The sequence below is a fragment of the Mastomys coucha genome, unplaced genomic scaffold (genome assembly GCF_008632895.1).
Source record: "Mastomys coucha isolate ucsf_1 unplaced genomic scaffold, UCSF_Mcou_1 pScaffold16, whole genome shotgun sequence".
In the NCBI taxonomy this organism is placed as follows: Eukaryota; Metazoa; Chordata; class Mammalia; order Rodentia; family Muridae; genus Mastomys; species Mastomys coucha.
Genome location: NW_022196898.1, coordinates 64,641,117 through 64,665,337, shown reverse-complemented (window position 1 = coordinate 64,665,337; position 24,221 = coordinate 64,641,117). Strand labels below are relative to the sequence as shown.

At 41.5% G+C, this 24,221-nt stretch overlaps 1 protein-coding gene across 1 annotated transcript in view; it reads left to right on the top strand.

The window, feature by feature from the left end:
- Positions 1-16,751, top strand: part of Palmd (palmdelphin) — a 52,920-nt gene extending 36,169 nt beyond the window's left edge. Inside the window, exons 5-9 of the mRNA XM_031375289.1 lie at positions 7,533-7,647; positions 7,788-7,821; positions 7,939-8,049; positions 10,857-11,954; positions 16,374-16,751. Coding sequence (XP_031231149.1) covers positions 7,533-7,647; positions 7,788-7,821; positions 7,939-8,049; positions 10,857-11,954; positions 16,374-16,417 — 1,402 coding nt within the window. The 3' untranslated portion in view covers positions 16,418-16,751. The remainder of the gene's footprint in view (positions 1-7,532; positions 7,648-7,787; positions 7,822-7,938; positions 8,050-10,856; positions 11,955-16,373) is intronic.
- Positions 16,752-24,221: the final 7,470 nt, after the last annotated feature.

The window sequence follows — 24,221 nt, the reverse complement described above, 5'->3', positions numbered from 1 at the left end:
CTCCGAGGGTACTAGTTAGTTCATATTGTTGTTCCTCCTAAGGGGCTGCAAACCCCTCAGCTCCATAGACTTATTTCCACAGTGGCTAACTGAGTAAGAACAGGCAGAGATTTGCTTTCACTTTCTATGCGGCCCTCACACTGCCTATGAGCCTCAGGATTAGTTGCTTATTTGGGTGCTCTGTTTGCTCATACATTCAGTGGAACGAGAAAGCTACTCATAGGTGGCTATAAGAATTAATTGGGCCATAGTTAGTACTGGGTCAATATGGAACACTTGTTGAACATTTTCTAATCACTAACATGTCCGGTACTGAAAAGTTTTGGCTATAAGCTTTTAAATTGGACTGGTGGTTATAGTTTTCCTCATGAGCTCCAGTCTGTTTGGCTCCTAATGGTGAACTCCATCAAACTGTTAGTTCTTGTTAATGCCAAAAAACAAACAAACAAACAAAAACTGAAAGAGATAAATGGACCTTTAGCTGTGGGGAAATTGCCATCTGAAATAACCTCTTCTTGACATATCCAGAATGTAGGTGCAATCTTTTTCTCTGAGAGAAAAGAAAGAAATTTTAAGTTTTCTTGTTGGAATTGGACTGAGGATATTATCTCTCAATCATTAAGGGAGGTTATTACCACAGAGCACAAAGTGAAAGCCACCTGTCTTCATGTATGGAACTCTTAGAAATAGCCCTCTTTTCCCCATAAGCAAATAGGCAAGGAAAAGAAAGATTCCAATAATGGATAGCATTGAGAATGCTTTCTCATGTACTCTACTTATCTAAATTGGCACATGATGACTGACCACCATCTCTCAGAAGTTAAGAGAGATATGGACTCATCTATTAGGTCCCGCCTCACAGCCTAGAGGCACCAGAAAGGAGTTTTTTTTTTCCTCTGCTGCCTCCCTCTCACCAAACTGAATCAGCAATTCAAGGAGCTCAGTTCCCATTTTGAAAGGTTATACTTCCTAAAGACCAGAGAGCAGCACTTAAGGAAATTCTAAGCCATCCACTGAAATGCAATCAGATGAAGGTTGCAGTTAGCCCCAGTAGCATCCCCATATGATTTTCTTCTTTAAAAAAAAATTAACTCTTATGGGTATTATGCATATATACCAATATGTATGTGTACATATGTACAGATATATGAATATATAGCTATATATACATGCATGTGCATTTAAATGTGTATATAGCTTCTCAATGTCTCAGGTTTTTTTTTAGATTTACTTTCACCATTTTATGTGTATGTGTGTGTTAGTTTGCATGTATAGATATGTGCCATGTGCATGCCTGTACTAAAAGAGGTCAAATAAGGTCACTGGATTCCCTGGAAGCAAAGTTAAAGATGGTTGTGAACCACTGTGAGAGTGAGGGGAGCTAATCCCCTCTGCAAGAACAACATGTGCTCTTAACCGTTGAGTCATCTCTCTAGTCCCTCAGCTCCTCTTTTATAATAGCTGATTTCTTCCTCTTTGCCAGATTTATTTGGAAGAGGTTTGGTCTAAGACCCTAAGTTAAACACTACACCAATTAACCTTTAAAACAGAAATAAATATGTTCTTATATGGCCTTTGAATGGGGAGGGGTTGGCAGACAGATTCACACAAATGTATGTTGGAAAAGAAAAAAAGAGAAGAGACAATAAAAATTTTAGAACAAGGTGATAAGCACATCTTTCCTAAGACATGTAACAGGAAGACAACCATACTCTACAAGGCATCATCTTATGAGATAACTGTTTCTTTGCATTGTGGGGTATTTAGCAGCATTCCAAGCCTCTGCTTGGTAGATTCCAGTAGCACTCCAGTACCCAGCCATGACAACCAAAAGGCATCTCCAGACTTCACAAACATCTCACGGAGCTTTGAGGACCACTCTACCAGAGAGATTCAAAAAGAGGTTTCTTGCCTTCTGGTTGTAACTCTATCATACATCTTAATGGTTCTCAAACACCTGATGTATTGACAGAAGCAATTATCCAGACCAGCTCCCTTTCTGTTGTTAGCCTTCTCTTGTTGGGCTTTTAGGGAGGGGGAGAGGAGGGGTTCAAGGGAACAAGTTGTAAATTCAGGTTGTCTCTTTCAGGTGAATGATTAACTGCAAAGCAAACAATATGGCAGATGTCTAAAGTAAAAGGTCTCAGTCCCAGCAGACAAAGCAAGGTGTCTACTCTTGAAAATATCTTTCACCAGGAGGCTTAGTTAATACGTCATCTATGCAACCATGATTGAGGAAGGAAAGCTGGTCATACAAGACTTAAGCTATACAATAAGGGACACACTTCTCTGTGTATGAGAGTGGAGCTTGTGTTAATGTGTGGCACATGGAATGTGACATTAGTCAAGCTGTCTTTGACCTCCAGGTGGCAAGGGATGGAGCAGGAAGGGACTGTGTTCCCACCCTGTGCTTAGCCATCCCTGCTACATAGAGAGTCTGAGCTCTCGAGTATTGCTGAATCCTAAGCAAGTAGAGGGACGATGAGAATTTCTAGTTCTTTATTCTTGGTCACTCTCCTTTAGATTCACTCCATGGCATCCATAAATCACAGACATAAGACACAATAAGAAAGAATTAAGTTTGGCACCCAGTGGAAACTACAAGAGAAGGTTTCCATCAGTGTGCTCCTACTTCGAGAGGCTTCTGAATAATTACCACCAAGATGTTTCCTTACTATCCCAGTTGAAACCAAGGAGATGAGAACTAAGGGGAAGCATTGTTTTTTTGTTTAGTCCCCACAAGCATCATGATGTATCATCAGCCCGAAGACTCTTGGTAATATGACTCCCAGCCTAAGCCTGGAAAAGCTTCACAAACACTTATTAGCAAATGCTGTGATGGCCAGCAAGCCTCCAGCCCCATATTCTTATCATATTATCCTAAAACCATTCGTGTGACTCACACAGCATTATCTTATCCTCTGCCTTCCTTCAGAGGGAAACGATACCCAACACATGCCAAGATGATACTAGCCAGGCAGACAGGAAGAAATGAGCGTTTGCTGTGCACTCCACTTCTTTTCTTAGTTAAGCCTTGATGGGTATTTAGCCTTGGATACATGTGTATTTACTTGTTAGAGAGTGGTAAGGAGTCTATGTGTACGACAGTGTGCCTGTGGAGGTCAGATGACATCCTGCAGGAGTCAGTTCTTCCTTCCACCATATGGGCCATAAAGATTGGAATTTGGGGGCTGGTGAGATGGCTCAGCGGGTAAGAGCACTGACTGCTTTACCGAAGGTCCTGAGTTCAAATCCCAGCAACCACATGGTGGCTCACAACCATCTGTAATGAGATCAGATGCCCTTTTCTGGTGTGTCTGAGGACTGCTTACAGTGTACTTACATATAACAATAAATAAATAAATCTTTAAAAAAAACAAAAACAAAAACAAAAAAATCTTGGTTGTCCCAGAACTTGCTTTATAGCCCAGGCTGACCTCAAATTCACAGAGATCCTCTTGCCTCTGTCTCCTTAGTGTTGGGATTAAAGGCATATGCCATCACTGTCCTACATGCTTATTTAAAACAAACAAACAAACAAAAAGATTGGAATTTCTATCTTTCTCTTTTATTTTCCAAGAAGTTAATATGTATGTGGGATTTAGGAAACCCACGCATATGGCTATACATACTTACTTCCAAATTCATGGATTCAAACCCAGACTCCTCTGGGCTCTACCTTTACGTTAAGAACCCTTGTATCACAACTGACTGTCTGAGATTTAACCACTAGCCTCCCAATTTCAGTTCAACCAGTTACATTTGTGGGTTTCTAGTTACTCAGATCCTAACAATGGCAACATCCCTTCTCTCCTCTCTCTCTCTCTCTCTCTCTCTCTCTCTCTCTCTCTCTCTCTCTCTCTCTCTCTCTCTCTCTCTCTTTCATCTGGAAGTTCTCCCTTTTAAATATTCTCACGACCTCATCGTTTCTCATTTTCCTAGCTGCACTACCTTAGACCATACTAATAGCTAATCTCCATGCTGCTTTATTCATGCAGTCTCCCATCCATCCAGAAACCAGTCCTGACCCTGCTTAGCTCCTGAGAGTGATATGGCAATAGACATCCCCCCACCCCAGTCCACAAACCTTCCTATGTCCAAGTGTCCTATACACTCCTGCTACCTGTGTCTCCCCTCATTCATTTGCCTCTCTCCTCTGTACTCTTTCTGCTTTTACCTCAAGTCTTTTAGGTACCCTGCTCTCTAGAGATCATATTTTTACACTCTGCACTCATTCATTGTCACAAACAACATTTGTTTAAAGACATCGTCTCCAGAACAATATTATGTGCCCTTAATCCTGGTAATCCATTATGCTTTTTTATGGAAATACTTTTCATACAGAAATAGATATGTGCTTATACACACATATGTTTGTTAAATGTATAATATATATGTAACTAGGTGTGTATGTGCATATACAAACAGACACACAGGCATACATATGTACAATTATTAATGCAGGAGCTGGCAAACTATGGCCTAGAAACCATCTAGCCCTGGCCTGCATTTTTATGGATACAAAATAGAAATTCTATACACACACACACACACACACACACACACACACGCATACTCATGTGCACACACACAATTGAAGTGTTATACAGTAAAAATAAGGGGGAAATAATTGAATGAATAACATAAACAATTTGTGAACTATAAACATTTTACATCAGACCTTTCACACAACAACCTTCCAGCCTGTGTGTTAATGCACTGTTTTCTGCTAAAGTATCAACCTCTCCATTTTTTACTATCATATCAATACCATATAGAATAGTTCCTGGTACAGTGAATACACTCAATAAACATTTTTATGTGGATGCACAAATAAATGAAGACAAAGATTTGTCTCAGTGATTAGTCTCGGGTCACACAGGAAGTTGGCCAATGAAACAGAATTCAAGCCTACATTTCTTTCATTCCACAGTGGGGTCCGAGATTTAAGGGCCTTTGAACCTCCTCGTTTCTACCCAGGTTCCCCTTTACACCCCGTGTCTAACACACATATTGGGAAGAGAGCCCTTAGGTGGGTATTGAAAGGAGACAACGGTAGAACGTGTTATGGAAAGCCTTGAGAACCCTTTTGAGAATGGGCTCATGCCTGCCACCTGTCATGTCCAACTGGCCTAGATAATCATCGCCATCTCTTCTAGTGTCACCTAACATCTGAACAAAACAAGGCAGGTACTGTTATTCTCACTATGTATATTGTGAAGCTGAGTTTCATGGAGGTTAAAGAAATTGACTATAATGTATAGCAAAAACTCTAGAGTCCAGATCTAACCCTTTTAGTTGCTCTCCATTCTACCAGAGTAGCCGAACACACATTTCATAATTCAGAATTCACTTTACAATTCTGCTGATGCGGAAATGCTACCAGAGGCCTGGATGATTTTTTTTTTTTAATGGCAAGCATCTCCTAAGAAACCAGAGGTACTATAATTCACTTAAAGTTGTATGATGCTCAAGATAACCTCTTCAGCCATAAATGGCCTACAAATACCCAGAGGCTACATCAATATCAGACCTGGAGTGAACACAATGAGTAGAATAGCCAAGACAATCACATCCCTGGGATTTTTTAATGGTGTGACAGTGGCCTAAGATTCTGGAGCAGCCAGACCCATGGCCATCTTCAAGAAAGAGGCCAAGCAAACTGACAATTATGTTAGCTGACATGAATATCCACAGCTGGCATCTCTTGGACCAGCTGCTATGTCAAATCAGCGGTCCTCCAAGGCAGCTGACTTTCAAGCTCAGAGTGTCTGGCAAAGACTACACGTGTTTCATGGCTGGAAGAGCCAGCCTTGGTAACTGCAGCTGTCAGGGTTTATGGAATCATGCAGAGCAGAGGGTCCTGAAATTCATTCGCATGCTGCTATAAGCTCAGAGTATGTGTAACCGTCCATGAGTGTGTATCTCTCTGTCCGTTCCTTTGTGCATTATCAGGCTATGCATATCTACTATCACACTACTGAATATTAGTAGGGCTGGTGAGATGGATTAGTTAGTAAGAGCACTGACTATTCTTCCAAAGATCCTGAGTTCAAATCCCAGCAACCATATGGTGGCTCACAACCACTCGTAATGAGATCTGATGCCCCCTTCTGGTGCGTCTGAAGACACCTACGATGTACTTATTTATAACAATAAATAAATCTTTGGGCCGGAGTGAGCGGGGTTGACCAGAGCAAGTAGAGGTCCTAAATTCAATTCCCAACAACCACATGAAGGCTCACAACCATCTGTACAGCTATAGTATGTACTCATATACATAAAATAAATAAATAAATCTTAATTTAAAAAAATATTAGCATCTTGTCCATTTCTTCATCTCTTCATCCTACTCAGAAAAGAGCACAGTGCTCAAGGAGCTTAAAACAGTGTCATTTCTGATGTTTGAATGTACAAGGGCCAGGTGTGGTGGCACAATTCTTTAATCTCAGCACTCAGGAGACTGAGGCCAGCAAATCTCTGCAAGTCCTAGGACAGCTTGATCTTCACAGTGAGTCCTCATGCAGTGGGACAGTTGACTGCTATACAGTGAGACTATGTCCGTTTGGGTTGTGGGGTGGGAGGTGTATGCTTGAGACAAGGTTTCTCTGTGTGTAGCCTTGGATGTCCTGGAATTCACTCTGTAGACTGCAAACTCTCACCCTGGTTTTGAAACCATGTTGTATGTACCTCAGGCTAGCCTCAAAGCCTCAGTCTTCCTGCCTCAGACTCCAGAGCTCTACAACCAAGCCTGTGCAACCACCTCCAGCCTAAGGAGCCTCTTTATGGAATAAATTACTCTGGTTTGTGTGGAAGCAACTTTAACCATTGCAACAAAGAAAATGAGGACAAAGCCGAATGCTTCGCTAACATGCTAGTGAGCTTTCTCATCCCTGTGACAAATGAGCAACTTAAAACAGGAAGGATTTATTGGGACCCATGGCTTGAGGAGATATAATCTGTAATGCCAGGGAGGGCACAGAAATACGAGCCACCTGCAGCAGCTGATCACACTCAAGACAGAGAGTAGGGGAAGAAGAGGGAGGGAAGAGGGAGAGAGAGGGAGAGAGGGACAGAGACAGACAGACAGACAGACAGAGAAATTGGTACCCAGTGAGCTCTTTCATTCCTCCATCTCTATTCTGTCTGAGTCCTCAGGCCTGGCGACAGTGGGTCTCCTCATCTCGGTTTAATCTCCCCGGAATAACCCTCACAGACAAGCCCAACGGTACGCTCTATTGATGTCCTGGGGATGATTTAGTCTAATCGGCCATCAAAATTAACCTTTATACCTGAGAAGTCCCTATGTAAAACTAAATAAAATATAAGCAATCAGACTCGGAGTAAAAATTGTTCAAGTGTTGAAAACCTGTGCATTAAGTGTGGGACTTGATGTGAAGCTATGATGCTTGGCCAACGCCAGCCACATGCTTGGAAGATGTCTCATAGGAGTCTGCATGTGAGAAAGACACATCCGAGACCCCTGCATGTACCACATCAAGCATTAAGAAATCTATCTTCTTTAATGTCAGGCTTGAGAAAGAGATCCAAGATCTTGAAAAGGCTGAACTGCAAATCTCAGCCAATGAAGAGGCAATTCTAAAGAAGCTGAAGTCGATCGAGAAGACCACAGAAGACATAATAAGAGTAAGTGTAACTCAGCTTCGGGCTATGATTCCCTCAGACGAATCCACAAACACTACACTCTATAATCCTGCCAAGTATTTCTAGATGTGTGTTTTCCTGTTTTTGAACTAAGCTCATTATGGAAATCTTTTATCTTACAGTCCGTGAAGGTGGAAAAAGAAGAAATCCCAGAAGGTACGTTTTAAAGCAGCCTGTTTCAGGTTGAAGCAAGGTAATTTTCACAAAATCACTGGCCTTGTTTCACCATTATAAATATCTTACATGTGTTTTGAATTCATACCAACTTTACAGAGTCAATCGAGGACATCTATGCTAATATCCCTGACCTTCCAAGTTCCTACATACCTTCCCGATTAAGAAAGGAAAGAAACGAAGGACCAGATGATGAACAAAACAGAAAAGGTATGTGAGAACCTGCACTGAACAACACATTCATTTCAGATGTCTTTAAGATTAGTGTGTGTGTGTGTGTGTGTATTATGTATGTATTATATATTATTTATATATTGCGTGTATTGTATGTGCTATGTATATATTGTATGTATTATGTATGTATGTATTTTATGTTGTGTATGTATTGTATGTATGTATTATGTATGTGTGTTATATATGTATTATCTAAGCATGTGTTGTAAGTGTTATATATGTATTATCTGTGCATGTATTGTATGTATTATGTATGTGTGTATTGTATGTATTATGTATGTATTGTATGTGGTATGTATGGTATGTATTATGTAGTATGTATTTTATGTATTGTATACATATGTATTGTATGAATTATGTATGTATTGTATGTGTTGTGTACATATTATCTATGCATGTATTGTATTATGTATGTATGTGTTACATCTATTATGTATGTATAGGTGTGTATGTGTGTATATAGTGTGTGTGACTGTGGATGCACATGGGCCACAGCATTCATATAGAGATCAGAGGAAAACTTTTGAGATTCAGTTCTCTCTTCCTCCCTTGTTTGAGGCAGGGTTTCTCTTGTGTCCGCCAATGTACAACATTCTGCAGGCTATCTGGACCATACGTTTCAAACCAATTCTGTCTCTGCATCCCTTCTCACCTAAGAACAGATATATACCATCACATCTGGCTTATTTTTTTTAATATTGGTTCCTGGGATTGAGCTCAAGTCATCAGGCAGCAAATGATTTTACCGACTAAGCCATATCCTTGGCCCCCTCAATTTCAGATTTTATACAATTGGGTTATGTTTCCCCTTTTAGGCAAAGGTCCAATGTACAAAGTTCCCAGTGCTATGGGACAGATCCTGGTGCTTATACAGTTAGGGATAATGAAGGTGAGATATTTATTCCATGCATTTTGCTCCTAACCAAAATAACCAAGAACAAGTAAGGTAAGACCTGAGACAGGCAAAAAATGCTTTAAACCTTCTCTGCTCAAAAAAATCTCATCAGGTAGATAATTGAGTAACTAAAATATTTTTCAAGTGAAAATGTTTTCTAGGGAAGGTTGGGCATTATTTATCTTCGTGGGATAATGATTTTCATAAAACAAATGTCGTAAAGCCTCTAGGAAAATGAAGGTTCGGCCACAGGAGAAAACTTTGGATTTTAGAACTGAAGGAGAACCTATTCTCTGTCTGCAGGGAGCAGCCCATGCTCGCTCAACAGATATTTAGTGAATAAATACTCTACACCAAGCTCACTTAGGCACATGGTAGATATTCACCAAATTAACCATTTAGGGAGTACAGTGCAGAAAACTGAGGGAGAGAGGTGAGGTAGGGAGACGACGACGGGCAGGGATCTTGCAGACTTAATTGGGTACCCAGGGAAAGCTACAGCCCATCAGGCAACAGAGGAGACAAGAAATACAAGATGAGCTATAGGAAAATATACCAAAAACAAGCATTCACATGCTCTATGTCTACAAAGAATGCTGCCCCTTCATCTGTTAAAGTTCCAGCCATGGCGCTCTTACCTGGACCACGAGACAGAATTCAACCCCCTGACCCCCCCCCATTTCCCTCTATCCCCTCCCCCCACCTTCACCAGTCAACTCTGGGAGAGTTTATATTGCTCTATGTCAAGCCCTCCATCTACTTAACAGTCATATTAAATTAGGATGATAAAGGGGAGGTGCCTGGAGAGAGGGGACATCAATTATGAGCACCTGCTGCTCTTGCAGATGACCCAGGTTCAATTCCCAACAGCTCACAAATATCTATAGGTAAAGTTCCAGGGGATCTGAAGCCCTTCTCTAGCTTCCTCAGGCACTGGGCATATACACGGTGCACAGATATGCGTGCAGGCAAAATAGCCATACATGTAAATAAATGTTTTTTTTTTAATTTTTAAATTAAATTCCAGCCTCTGCACTATAGTTGCCACGTCTTAGCTTCCTCCACACTGTGAAGGCCTTAGAGCACTTTGCGGTGTCAGTAGGCAGCTGAGCTTCCAACAAAGATGTAGCTTAACAAATTATACTGCTAGGTACTTAACCTGCCATGGTCTTCACTGTGGGGTTCTTCCTAAGTAAAGAGATTCTCCTTAATGTGTAAGCAAGAGTGTATACATCTGGCTGGTCATTTCTATTGATTGGGAAGGGGTATCTTTTGGTTCCCTGTGAGAATACCAACTGTGTGGATCTAGTTCTCCTACTGAGTCCTTCAAATCATTTTTCCAAAATGCTACACTTCCTTGGACACCATGTTACCCAGAGTCGGCTGTTTTAGAACTAATTGGTAAAACAAAAAAAGAATTAAAGATGCATCTTATGTGTATATATGTGTGCCTGAATAAGTTTATGTGTAACGCATTCATACAGGATTCAGATCCCCTGGAGGTGGAGTTAAAGTTTGTGGACCTCCTCACATGAGTGCTAGGAATGTATCTCAGGCCTTCTTGTAGAGCCATCTCTCCGGCACCCAAATCCGGAGGATTAGTGGGGAGGGTTGGTTTTTTTTTGTTGGTTTGGTTTTTTGAGACCGGGTTTCTCTGTGTATCCATGGCTACCCTAGAACTTGCTCTGTAGACCAGGCTGACCTTGAACTCACAGAGATTCACCTGCCTCTGCCTTCTGAGTACCGGGATTAAAGGTGTGCACCACCACCCCTGGGTTTGAGGTTTTTCAATGTCATGTAAGAGACTATCAAAGGGTGTAAAAGTAAACAAATTAGTTTATAAGAGAAAGGGGGTGCTAAACCGTGTGTTTAATTTGTCTTTTAACAGCTTTGTATGCCATGGAAATTAAAGTTGAAAAAGATTTGAAGACTGGAGAGAGCGTGGTTCTGTCTTCAATACCGCTCCCATCAGATGACTTTAAAAGCACAGGAATAAAGGTGTATGAGGACCGGCAGAAATCAGTCTACGCAGTTAGCTCCAATCGGAACACAACCTACAATGGCACCGACGGCCTCGCACCCGTCGAAGTGGAGGATCTCCTAAGACAAGCCTCAGAGAGGAACTCTAAATCACCCACAGAGTACCATGAGCCTGTGTATGCCAATCCGTTTTGCAGGCCTGTGACGCCACAGAGAGAAAGAGTTATAAGCCCTGGACCAAATTTTCAAGAAAGGATAATGATGAAAACTAACGGACTGGGCAACCATACAAATGAATCTGTGCACAGTATGACCGATGGGCTCTCAGAGAGGAGAAGCAATGGTCCCACTCACGCCAGCCCCACTCGGCCAACACCTCAGCCCCGATCAATGGTTCAGCAAGTGGAAGAGATGGTCCACACCCAGCAAAAGAGGATAGCCAGTCCTTGGGAAGAATCCAGCATCGGGCAGGAACGAGAAGTTTCTCCAAGGATGGAACTGAGCCCCACTAGAGCAAGTCCCGGGAATTCAGGGCTCCAGGGTTCTTCACCCACTTGCCAGGAGGAGACAGAAGATGTCAGATACAACATTGTTCATTCTCTGCCTTCTGGTGTGGACGACACAGAACCCGTAACGATGATTTTCATGGGGTATCAGCAGGCAGATGATAACGAGGAAGAAAAGAAGCTTTTGACGGGCTATGACGGGGTCATCCATGCTGAGCTGGTCGTGATCGATGACGAGGCCGAGGATGATGAAGGACAAGCCGAGAAGCCATCCTACCATCCCGTAGCTCCCTGTAGTCAGGTTTACCAGCCAGCCAAACCGACCCCACTTCCTAGAAAGAGAGCGGAAGTCAGTCCTCATGAAAACACAAACCATAACTCTCCCCACAAAAATTCCATATCTCTGAAAGAGCAAGAGGAACGCTTAGGCAGCCCTGCCCGGCACTCTCCCCTGGATGTTCCAGTAGCTGGCGATGGGACTGAGGATCCTTCTTTAACAGGTAATAAAAAGGACAAGGCATGCCACTGCTGTTCACTCATGTGACAGTCACTCGTGTGACAGTCTTCACTGTGTTGATAAATGCTCTGACGACTCTCTGCGTCTGTGACCACCTCATAAACTAGTACACACTGGACAGCTTTTATTAACACTAATCCGAGTTATTATAAGCAAAGCCAAGTAAGTCACCTCAAAAACTAATGAAAGTGGAAACTCTGTCTTGCTTTGTTTTGATATTGCATAGGCTGCCTTTAGCTACTGGAAGTGTGTTTTCTGGGAGGGAGCAAAACCATATGTGAATAATTGGGGTTGCTAATTAATGTGCTGATCATCAGAAACATACTTTTCACAGCAGAATCCAATGACAACTACTTTCCTGTGCCTCTCTGTGACTTACATTTTACATATAAGTTAACAAGTAGCCTTAATTTTAAAAGGAAGTAGAGAAGACATGCTATTTTCTCTGTGTTGTTCCTCTGCTACAGCTCCTTTCTCTACACTCTCATAGGTTTACTTGCTTCGGTTCTTTAATTTTCTAAACTTTAAAAACTCTATCTTGCATCATCTATGATTCAATTTTTCATAATCTTCTCCAACTTGGTGTAGTTATTTTTTTTTCTATTTTCTATACAGCTGCATTTCACATTCTCTATGACTTTTTATGGCTTTGTATCTTTTGAGCTATTTTAACATTGAATGAAAAGTAACTGCAACACTTTTTCTACACATTGACAGCTCCTCGATTTCAAATTCCTTGCTGTCACTCAGATACAGAGAACTATTATCATTTATAGAAAAATGAATAAGAATCTGATAAACATGATTAGAATAACTGAGTTTACCTTACCTAAAAATCTAAGTAAAATTACACAAATGCACAGGTTCTAAACGTTAGAAATGGAAAGTAATTTTAAATGTAGCTAATTGAAGAATGACCATTAAAAAGCAATAGCTATTAAGTACCAGCCATCCAAGAAAGTAGAATCTGATAGTTTTATAGAAGTGTGTCAGGATCTATGCAATTCAAGATATTTCTCCCTCATTGAGCCATAAGTCCAATCTTGTTTAGCTAATAACACCATAATAGGGACATTTTTAAATTCTTTTAAGTCCTTGTTAGGTGAGCTCATCATAAATTTAATCGTCTGAAGGATGTCTACCCTCTTGGGGAATGCTCTCTCATGTGTCTTCCTCAGAATCTGGAAGAATGCTCTCCCACAATGGAAAGCTGCAGATCCTTTTGGAGAATTGGCTTTGTTTGCTGGGCAAATGTTTCTTTTGAAATTCATTCTTAAAACAATGCATGTAACGTAGAGAAAAGGATCGCTCTATTTATGGTCTGAAGTATTGGCATGACACACTGTAAAAAAACAAAACAAAAACAAAAGCTCCCTGTTTTGATGTTGGATTCTAGCCAGCTCCTGCAAACACCCCCTACTCCATCTTCCCTAACCGTATTAACACATTTACCCCAAGAAAAATGACAGGAAGTGACTAACGTTTCCAGACAACACTCATCATGCTACTGAAATAAAATTATGAAAACAGGAAAACCTATTCCAAAGTAACAATACAAAGTCTTGTGCTATCAAACTAAGTATCTTGTGAAGAGAATGCTCCAAATTCCTTACCCTTCATTGTGATATTGTTTTACATCCCTGCCTTCCAATTCATCACATAGATCACAGAGTGGAGGTGTTTGTTTGAATGAGTTTTAAAAATAAGTCAATCAGATTATATCAATGCTTTGCTTTCAGGGGCCAGCTATGTACATTGAGAATATAGCTATCTGTATACTTTAATTTCACAAGTACATTGTTTTTCAACATACACACACATACATGCATGCATACACACACACCCATACACATATATACACACACACAGAGAAATGCTACATTACTAAAGAACCCACAATTTAAGTCAATTGTTTTATTATAGTACATAATTCCTTTAAAATACTAATGGTTATGGTAGACACAGTAATTAAGAATTGTCTCTTTTCACTTGTAAATGTACTTATCAAAATCTTATCTCAAGAGCTATTCATAAGAATGGGAAGATAGCACAATAGGGAGGAGTACTTATTCTACAAAATAGGGACATGAGTTTGAATTCTAACCACCCACATAAAAAGCCATGGGTGTGCAAGCCTGTAACATCACCATTGCAGGAGCAAGGAGAGGCAGATCCAGCAGTTCCCTGGCCACCCATCCTAGCCAAAGCAGTGAGCTTCGGCTTCAGGAAAGACTCTATTTCAAGGCAACAAGGCATGGATTAATAGATAAAGCCACCTGAAGTCCTGCTTTGGCCTCCTGTGTGCTGCATACACTCAGTGCATGCATCACACACACACACACACACAAAGAAACAGAGAGAGGGACAGAGACAGAGACAGACAGAGACAGACAGACAGAGACAGAAAGACAGAGAGAGAGAGGGAGTTTCTCACTTGAAAAACTGTATGTAAGTAGAAACTAGTCCGGCATGCATAGTCTAACAACAGTGTATTTTAGCAAAGTTTTGAACACCATGGAACATGAGAGAAATGCTTAGGTAATCTTATCTTTATCTGCTTGTATAAGCATGATATGGTCCAGACTCACCCACTCTTATATGGCTTCAGTAAGCTTTCTATGAGTAACCCCAACAACAGCAACTACACAGCTTGCTTTCTTTGGTAGACCTCACACACCTATTCTTGTTCTGGCTCAGCTCTGTGATCATAGAGATTATTAATGGTACTTTGGGATGAAGAGGTAGAAAAACTTTCTGGGGCATTCACACACCATTGATTCAGAAACAGCCAGTAGGGATCATGGGAGACTGAGCATGAAACACAAACCTCTCTCCTACCAAGTTTAAGCGGCTAAAACTATGTGTCTGAGTGGTTGGAGGAAATCAAGACTGGGATCAGAGAAGAGCAGAAAAGATGGGTCAAGAGGAGAGCAGAAGGCACACTATTGGGGGGGGTTCATTCTTGCATTGACTGGGCATGCTCTTTCTGCACACCTTCACCTGGAACTATAACTATTTTTGCAGGCTTGGAGAAAGGGATCCTAGTGCTAGCTGACTTCACGACATGCCCTGGGACACAAGGGAGGACCTATCTGCAGGCTCTCGAGATGGGGCATAACTGTAGGGAACAAGATTTTGTCCCTGTCTTAAAACCGACCTTTAAACAATCCCTAATCCCTGCTCTCTCTCTCTCAGCATTGGTAATGCAAGGGGCCACAAAACCCAAGTGCAGCCCCTCAGGAAGCCTGGCCTCCTGCCTGTTCTGCTGTGGGGTTGCAGGCTCCTGCTCAAGCGTCCCCACCCAGCAGCTTCCAGCAGCAGAGCCCACCCATCCTGCCGACCGAGCAGAGGAAATTCTCACAGCCTGAACACTGGTCTTGCTGTTAGAAGTGACTTTCCTCACCACTTTCAAGTGAAAGCGATGCTTTTAACCTCTGTCACGGAGGGAAACGACCTCATGACAGCAGCAGGTCCCCAAGCCCTCTCATATTTTTGTAAAAGGCCTTCTGAAGATAGGATCCTTGCTTTGGTTGACGGGTAACTGAGGTGTGGCCTAGAGATGGAAAAAAAAAAAAAAAAAACATGTCTTCTTTTACTGCTTCGTTAAAAGAAAAATTGTACAATTAACTAAATTCTTGGGCCATTGTGCGCACAAATATAATATTACGTAGTTAATATAATCATTTTCTCAATGCCTTGAACGCACCTTGCAATTTTTAGAACATGACCAAGGCAGCTATACTCAAAGGCCCTCAGTATTAAGGCCTAATACCGGAACACCAAATGAGTATTATCAATTCCACACCTACATTTTTAAAATGCTTCATCAGCGGTAGAGCACACTCAAAGATACAGCTGCCATTCAAAAGCATAATAACACACTAACGCTTAATTACACTTCATCTCATTTCATACATAGACTTATTCTTGTCATTGCCTATCCAAAGGTCAGAGGGCCTTTGGACAACCAAGCTTAATGATATTTTTTTTAAAAAAAAAAAAAATTTTAATCACTAATCCTAGTTTGAGTATCTTTTTTTTTTTTCGTTCAGTGGTACAAAGCTAAGGATATGCACAAAAGACAGACATTGACTTAAAGGAGTCTGTGTAGGCTGATAGAGAAAAACACATGCCATCAGCCTGTACTGTGTTTGCTCTGCTCATTTTTCTGACCTTTGTAGACATAGGCTCCTCCTAGCTCTGAACCTACGCCTGCCCTAAGTTAACCATAGCTCATTATGTCTGCTGTCTCTTTACGCTACTAAAACAATGCTCACGCTGTTGGATAAAACCGTCTGAGGTATGTTCTCAAGTTTCCTGCTTTCTATGAAATGGTCATTTAGAGTCAAAATCGTGGTTCTTTTCTAACTTGCTTTTTTTTTTTTTTAACTTTAATCTACAGCTTTAAGGATAAGAATGGCCAAGCTGGGGAAAAGGGTGATCTGAGAGCTGTAGTGCCCACCCGAGCAACCTCTGAAGAGGAAGCCAAGAATTGCCTGAAAACGTCTCTTCTGAATACTTTTACTTCTTGTTCCTAAAGTCCAAAACTATATAAGTGTACCCACAGTAAGCCACATAAATAAATAGTAATCATTATTTGTGGGGGAGGGGGGAAATCCCCTCCTCAAAAAAAAAAAAGTTGGGGACAACAAATGTTAACTTTTCCAGTTACTTGATATGACTCAGTGGGGTCGGGGGAACCAGTATATTTTTATTGTATTGATACCAAAGCGTTTCTAATAAGAGCTTGTTAAATTTAAGAATAAAGTTATTTAAAGTACCTTGACTATCTTAACTGGCATGGTGATGTTGCTGATGCAAAAATCACACATAGGTGAGCCTCATCCATCCCAAGAGAGACCAACCTGCCACACTGACCTAAACGCACTCTCTCAAAATCAGTAGTAACTCCTTAAGGTAACTGCACTCTCACGCCAAAGATCAAGTTGAGACGCTAATGAGATTGCACACATCCGCAAGGCATGTATACCAAGTGTGCTTCTTCTCTGGGTGTGCTCAGGTTGGTTATCTTGCTAAGGCACAAGACCTTCCAGAACACAGCAAGCTCATTCATTCTTCTTCAGTTCCCATCCTCTCTTTAACTCAGTTCAAGGTGCAATTAATGATTAAGAGCACTAGTAAAGATCCATCCATATTCTCAAAGGGCACAAATCTAGTCCAGGTGAATAAGTTAGAATCTTCACATTAAAACTAGGAAGAAGGGTGTGAGAGGTGGCTCAGCTGGTTAAAGTGATTGACTTACAAGCATAAATTCAACCCCCAGGTTCCATGTAAAAATGTTGAGCATAGTGGTGTTGGGGAGAGAGAGATAGAAAGATCCCTGGAGCTCATTGGTCAGACAGCATTGTTGAGGAAAACATTTTTAAAAGAACCGCCATGTTCCCGTGCTGCATCCAGCTACTCTCGGCCTGCCAACTCTCCAGTGGGCCAGAGCTCCCGAGTTCCCTTGGTTGCCACGCCATCCCCACGCAACAACCGTCCACCCCGCAGTCAGCCGCCACAGCACCCAGCAACCCGCTAGAAACAAAATTCTTGAAACTTATTATCAACCAATCAGATTAATAAATTCTCAATTCACAAGATGCCAATACAATAATTTAAGAACAAATTGATGATGATAAAAGCTGCCTACCTAGATTATACAAATTATCCCAATTATTCTATCCTTTATTATATCATAACTACCTGTGGTTATTTAAAACCATGCTGGATCAGGATCTTCTTCCTGTGTGTCTGCCTCCATCACAGGCCTCCTGCTGTATTAATATTTTAATATAATTGGACAGGGAAAAATCCTGCAACACAGAATGACCTAGTTGGTGAGCTCCAGTCCAGTGAAAGGCCTTTCTCAAAGGAGGTAGATGGTGTTTCTGAGGATAACACTCTAGATGGTTCTCCAGCCTCCACAGACACACATTACTGTGTTCCTGTGCACACACTCGAGCATGCACACGCACACAAAATGGACATGTATAGCATGCCATCCATAGGCATTGTTCCAAGACATTCAATCCTGATTTGAAAGAGAATAATTCTGTGCCAATGAATATCCTGTCCTTCATCTAACGTCTTCAGGATGGATCCACATGGCACTGAAGAGATGGCTCAACAGTTAAAAAAAACTGCCTCTCGGGTTCAAGTCCCAGAACCCACATGATGGCTAACGGCACTCTATAATTCCAATCACAGGGGTGAGAAAGTTCTCTTCCAACTTCTGTAGGAAGTGTGTGATGCACAGACATAAATATAAATGTAGGCAAAACACTAATACACATAAAAATAAATCCATTTTTTTTTTAAAAAATTGCTGGGGCTAGAGAGATGGCTCAGAGGTTAAGAGAACTGACTGCTCTTCCAGAGGTTCTGAGTTCAATTCCCAGCAACCACATGGTGGCTCACAACCATCCCTAATGAGATCTGATGCCTTCTTCTGGTGTGTCTGAAGACAGCTACAGTGTACTTACATATAATAATAAATAAAAATCTTTTAAAAAAATAAATAAATAAAAATAAAAAATTGCTTCCACTTATCTTTCCCTAGGCCTTCATACAGGTATGCATGACCCAGGTCCTCCAAGTTGAGTGATTGGCCTGTTTCCTCCCAGGACAGACTCTGACTTTCCCTGCTGGGATGCTGCATAATAAGGCTAGAGGCAACATTAGGTAAAAACAGCAGATCCCCACAAAGACAAGCATTAGCCCATGACACATCTGACCCACATGAGGGTTTTTTTATGTTTGTTTGTTTGTTTGTTTTTGTTTTTTTTTTCCAGAGGCCAGCAGTTCTCTGGCAGGACAGGGCTCCTCTGCTAGCCTGAAAGGTACTGGAGAATCTGAAGGTTTACGTTGTTGAGATACTCTCAGAAAATATCCTATTCAGTGTCCAAGGGACTTCTTCCATTCATGGTTCTGGCTTTAGCGTGAGTTACCTGGCAGATTATCCTTTTGTATCCTTGCCACCTTCAAGCTTGCAATATGAGTTTTATTTTAAACACAGTCTGCAACACATGACATCAGGTAAGCCTTGAAACCTCTCTAGCTTCCTGGCGTGCCCCAGTGGTTGGCTGATCTCGGATCTCGCCTGAATTCTTCTTCTTTAAGGTTTCCAAGCTAATTATCAAAAAAGGAGCCAACCTCAAAATACAGGTCAATACATGGCAATACATTTGCCCCAACCAATCCAATTCAAAACTGCTATAGAGTCTAATTCTTCTGGTTTGGCCCCATCATCCCAATTCAACATAACTGTGATTCCTGGAAACTGTCCTAGCACAGCCTGCCAATGGCTGTCACCATCCACTTACCACATTCATTGCCATCTGACCAGTGACTGGACAGTCCTACTGGGACTGGTCATTTCTCCAAAGAATGATCCCCAAAACAGAAAGATAAACACAGGCAAGAATGGCCGTGTTAAAGTGCAAAATCAAGATAGTGCTGCATGCAGCAAGACTGACTCCAAATAGAACTCTAAACACTGCACTGAATACCATGGAAAAACATCTGTCTTAAGGGGAGAATGCTGGAAGACAGACACACAGTCTACTCCCTCACTGAGGTCACTACTGTAAGGACTGATTCATCCACATTTCTGAGTTGTAAATTCAGGAAAATCACACATGCCCCTGTAAACCTTGGAGATGGTTCAGAGTGAGGAAAAGACACAAGCAGAGAGAGTGGCAGTATCTCTCTCAGCCTACTGAGGGCTGCCCACTGTGGTTGTGGCACTGACTCCACAGCAGCATCTGCCACCCTTCCTATTAGCACTCGGGCAAACAACTTGCCCGAACTCCGTTTCTTATCTCTCAAATGAGGTCAGTGGATGGATGTCACATGCCCTGCAGGGTTGTCTGAGGACTCAGCAGGTCAGTCACTGGACCATATCAAATGTCCCAGCCATAGTCAAATTTGACTGAGGAGTCACGTATTTAAGGCTCACCCCACACCACCCCTCACTGTATGACTTGGTGTTTTCTGGAGTCAGTACTTACGTTGTAGAAGCAAGTGTTTAGGGAAAGGTAAATGAAACAAGAGGTAAGGTTAGCAGGTGTGGCAGCCAAGCCTATAGTCCTGTAGTCCTAGCAAGGCAGGAGGATCACAAGTTCAAGGCTGACCTGGGCTGCCTTGTAAAATAGACATTTTTTTTTTCAATTAAAATAAGAGAGATAAAGATAATTTTTCTTAAGAAGTATTCAGTTGCTGTCTTAATTAGGTTTTCTATTGCTGCTAAGAGACCCCGTGACCACACCAGCAACTCTTATAAAGGTAAACATGTAATTGGAACTGGCTTACAGTTCAGAGGTTTAGTCCCTTATTGTCAGAGTGGGAAACGTGGTGGCATGCAGGCAGACATCGTGCTGAAGGAGGAGCTGACAGTTCTACATCCAGATCCATAGTCAGCAGGAAGAGAGGGACACTGGGCATGATTTGAACTTCTGAAAACCCCAAAGCCCACCCCCAAGGACACATTTCACCCAGCAAGGCCACCCCTACCCTATGAGCCTGTGGGGGACATTTTCTTTCAAAGTACTACATTTGCTCCACTTTTGTTTTTAAAATGTATTTCCCACATTGACATTCTTTTTGCTAAAGTCTCTATTTGCTTTTTAAGTGCTGACCTACATACAGATGGAGTCCCTGCTTGGTTTCATTCATCTATATCCATCATGCTGAGACCACATTTTACCTCCAGTTGCTCATATTATATACCTTTGTAACAAAACACAGACCAAGTAGGGGTGGGCCTTCAAAAAAACAAAACTTGTTGGGATATGTGTGTGTGTGTGTGTGTGTGTGTGTGTGTGTCTGCTTGTCTTTCTGTCTCTCCTCTCTCTCTTGTGTGTGTCTCTATGTCTTTGTCTTTCTTTGTGTGTGCGTGTGTGTGTGTGCATGCGTGTGTGTGTGTGTGTGTGTGTGCATTTGTATGTGTGTGTGTGTGTGTGTGTGTGTGTGTATCTATGTCTGTCTCTCTCTGTCTTTACATTCCCCACTCTAGGCTGTGATTGACTCCATATATTACCATTGTACATTTGCTACAGTCAGTGAGTGCTGCATAGCTCACTATTACTAGGGTTCCACAGCTCTTTCAGATAGCTTGGTGTTTGTATAACATCCTTTTATACTTCAGAATCCCATCTAAAAAGTGGCATTATTTCTAATACTATGTGTCCTTGGCTGCCTCTTGGCCATGGTCATTGATTCAGGCGGCATCTGTTTTTGATGATGCTGATAATTCTGAAAATTACTGGCAAGGTATTTTGTAGGAACTCATCTACTATCTATTTTCTGATGTGCGTGCGTGCGTGCGTGCGTGTGTGTGTGTGTGTGTGTGTGTGTGTGTGTGTGTGTGAGTAATACATGTATAAGATATATATATATATATATATATATATATATATATATATACATACATGAACTCTTTCCTTCCCAACTTGCCTTTTAATCATCATATTTCATCAGGGCTGTGGATTTTGAAGAAGCTTACAAATATAAAATGAGATTTAAATCATGTATCAAGAGTACATTCTTTCGTCATGATTGACCATTGTTGATATTCACTTTGATACACTGGGATAACTAGAAGAATGCTTGTCCCCCATTAAAGCTATTCTCCCACCCTTTGGGAGAAAGACTGCCCACTTCGAAGGAACAGAGTGTGAAATCACCCCCTGGAGAGCTCAGACACTACAGAGTTCATTTACAATTCTTCTAAACAAATTCAGTTGCTTTTGCCAATGTCATTAACTAATGACATCATTACCTGTTAGTATGAACTAACGAATGATTTATCAGCCAACATAATTTGCTGCCCAAAATGTTCAAATTTTGGCCATTGAGACCTCTTAGCACTATGTGTTGTGCACCTCTGATATATATCCATCTTTTGTCTTTTGTGGTGTTGTGGATGGAATCTAGGACCTTCACACACTGGGCAAGCACCCTAGCTTCTGACAGAAGCATCTCCCTCTTCCCAGATGACCCCAGTCTCAAGTTGACCAAAAACTAACCAGCACAGCCAATACTATAAAAACATTCATGAAATCTCTAGTCAATCCATTTTTTAGTTGGATTGTCTTCTCACCTAGCTTTCAGCCTTCCTCATGAATTTGTGGAATGTGACTTGCAAGAATACATATCCCCATGTTGTAAGCGCTGTATTTACATCCTTTGAAGGATTTTTGTTTTGTTTTGATGGTTTGCTGTTGTTTATTTGGTGGTCACTTGTTTTAGCTTTGGGGATTTTTGTGGTTAGTTTGAGGATGTGTGTGTGTGTGTGTGTGTGTGTGTGTGTGTGTGTGTGTGTGGTTTGTTTTGAGGCAGGATCTGTGCTGACTAGTTTTGTGTCAACTTAACCCAAGACTAAGTCATCAGAGAGGAGGGAAACTCTACTGAGAAAATGCCTCCTAAGATCGGCTACAGGCAAGCCTGTAGGGCATTTCCTCAATGGGGAATGACTGGGGGAGAGTGCAGCCCATTGTGGGTCATGCTATTCCTGGGCTGATGGTCCTATGTTCTATAAGAAAGACAACTGAACAAGCCATGAGGAGCAAGCCAGTAAGCAGCTCCCCTCTATGACCTCTGCATTGGCTCCTGCCTCTAATCGTGTTCGAGCACAGCAATAGTTGCCCTAAGAAAGACAGGATTGTGTAACCAAGCTTGCCTGGAACTCAAAGTCGTACTCTGACAGAAGCCTCCCAAATGCTGGAATTCCAAGCATGAGCCACCATGCCTTCCTGGTCTTTCCAAGTCTTGATATGGTCATTAGAAGCAGAAAAGTTTTCTATTTCACTTTTCCCTTCTTTCATCTTTTATGCTATTGATGTTACAACTGTGAAATTAATATTTAATCCAAAGCCAGGAAAATTAGTTTTATGTTTTCATCTAAGGTCTATGATCAAATTTGAATGTATCTTTGTAGTGTGGGGCAAAGGTCTAAAGTCATCCTGCTGCATACATACAGATAGATGGCTTTCCAAGCACTGTTGCTGAAAATGTCACATAATGTTCCTTGAGAGTGCCTTGGTGCCTGATTAAAAATGTCCGTGAGCTAAAGAGACAGCAGCAGTCCTGGTTGCTATTGCAAAAGACCTAGATTCAATTTCTAGCAACCACATAGAGATTAAAAACTGTAACTGCAGTTCCAGGGAATCCAATCAATACCCAGGTACCAGGTATGTACATGCAGGATAAACACCCACACATAAGATAGCTTTTAAATGACCATATATGTGAAGATTTACTTCTGAGCTCAGACTGTGTTCCGTTAACCAGTATCTCTCCTTGTGCCAAGATCATGCTGCCTCTGTTACTATGGTTTCATAGGTTTCTACCCTGGGAGGTGTGATTTCCCCATCACCATCCTGATATCATTTCATTCTGGTTAGTCTATGCCCTTTATGTTAGCATGGTAACTGTGGGGTAAGGGGCTGACAAGATGACTCAGCGGTTAAGAGTACCCGTTGCTCTTCCAGAGGATCCGAGCTTGAGTCCCAGTTCCCACATCAGACAGTTCCCAGCCCATGACTCCAGTTCCCAGGGGTATTCAATGAGTAGACATCCACATGCACATTCACATGCCAACATACCTACCTACATGTTTCAAATATTTTTAAAAGACAGTTTAGGGTCAGTTTTACCAATTTCTACAAAAAGGGGCATCTGGCAGCCTGGCTGTGACTGTGTTGACTCTATAGGGCAATTTCCAAAACAATGTTACATTACTACCTATGTTCTCTGATTCAAAAGCACACTATTTTTTCCATTCTATTAGATTCTCTTTGATTGCTTCCAACAGTGCTCTCTAGTTTTCTGTACAGCCTTACATTTCTTTTCTTAAACTTATTCTTAGGTTTTTTTTTTTGTTTTTTTTTTTGGTATGGTATTATGAAGGGAACTGGTCATGACTTAACATCTGGAGATGCTGTTGGTTTCTGTGCAGCACTGGGTACCCTACCAGCTTTCTGGATGCCACCAATTGGTTGGTGTGATAGTTTGTAAATGCTCAGCCCAGGGAGTGGCACTAAAAGGTGTGGAGTAGATGTGGGCTTTAAGACTCTCATCCTACAGAGCTGAAGAGATGGCTCAGCAGTTAAGAGCACTGACTGCTCTTCCGAAGGTCCTGAATTCAAATCCCAGCAACCACTTGGTGGCTCACAACCATCTGTAATGAGATCTGACCTCCTCTTCTGAAGTGTATGCATAAATAAATCTTTAAAAAAAAACAAAAAAA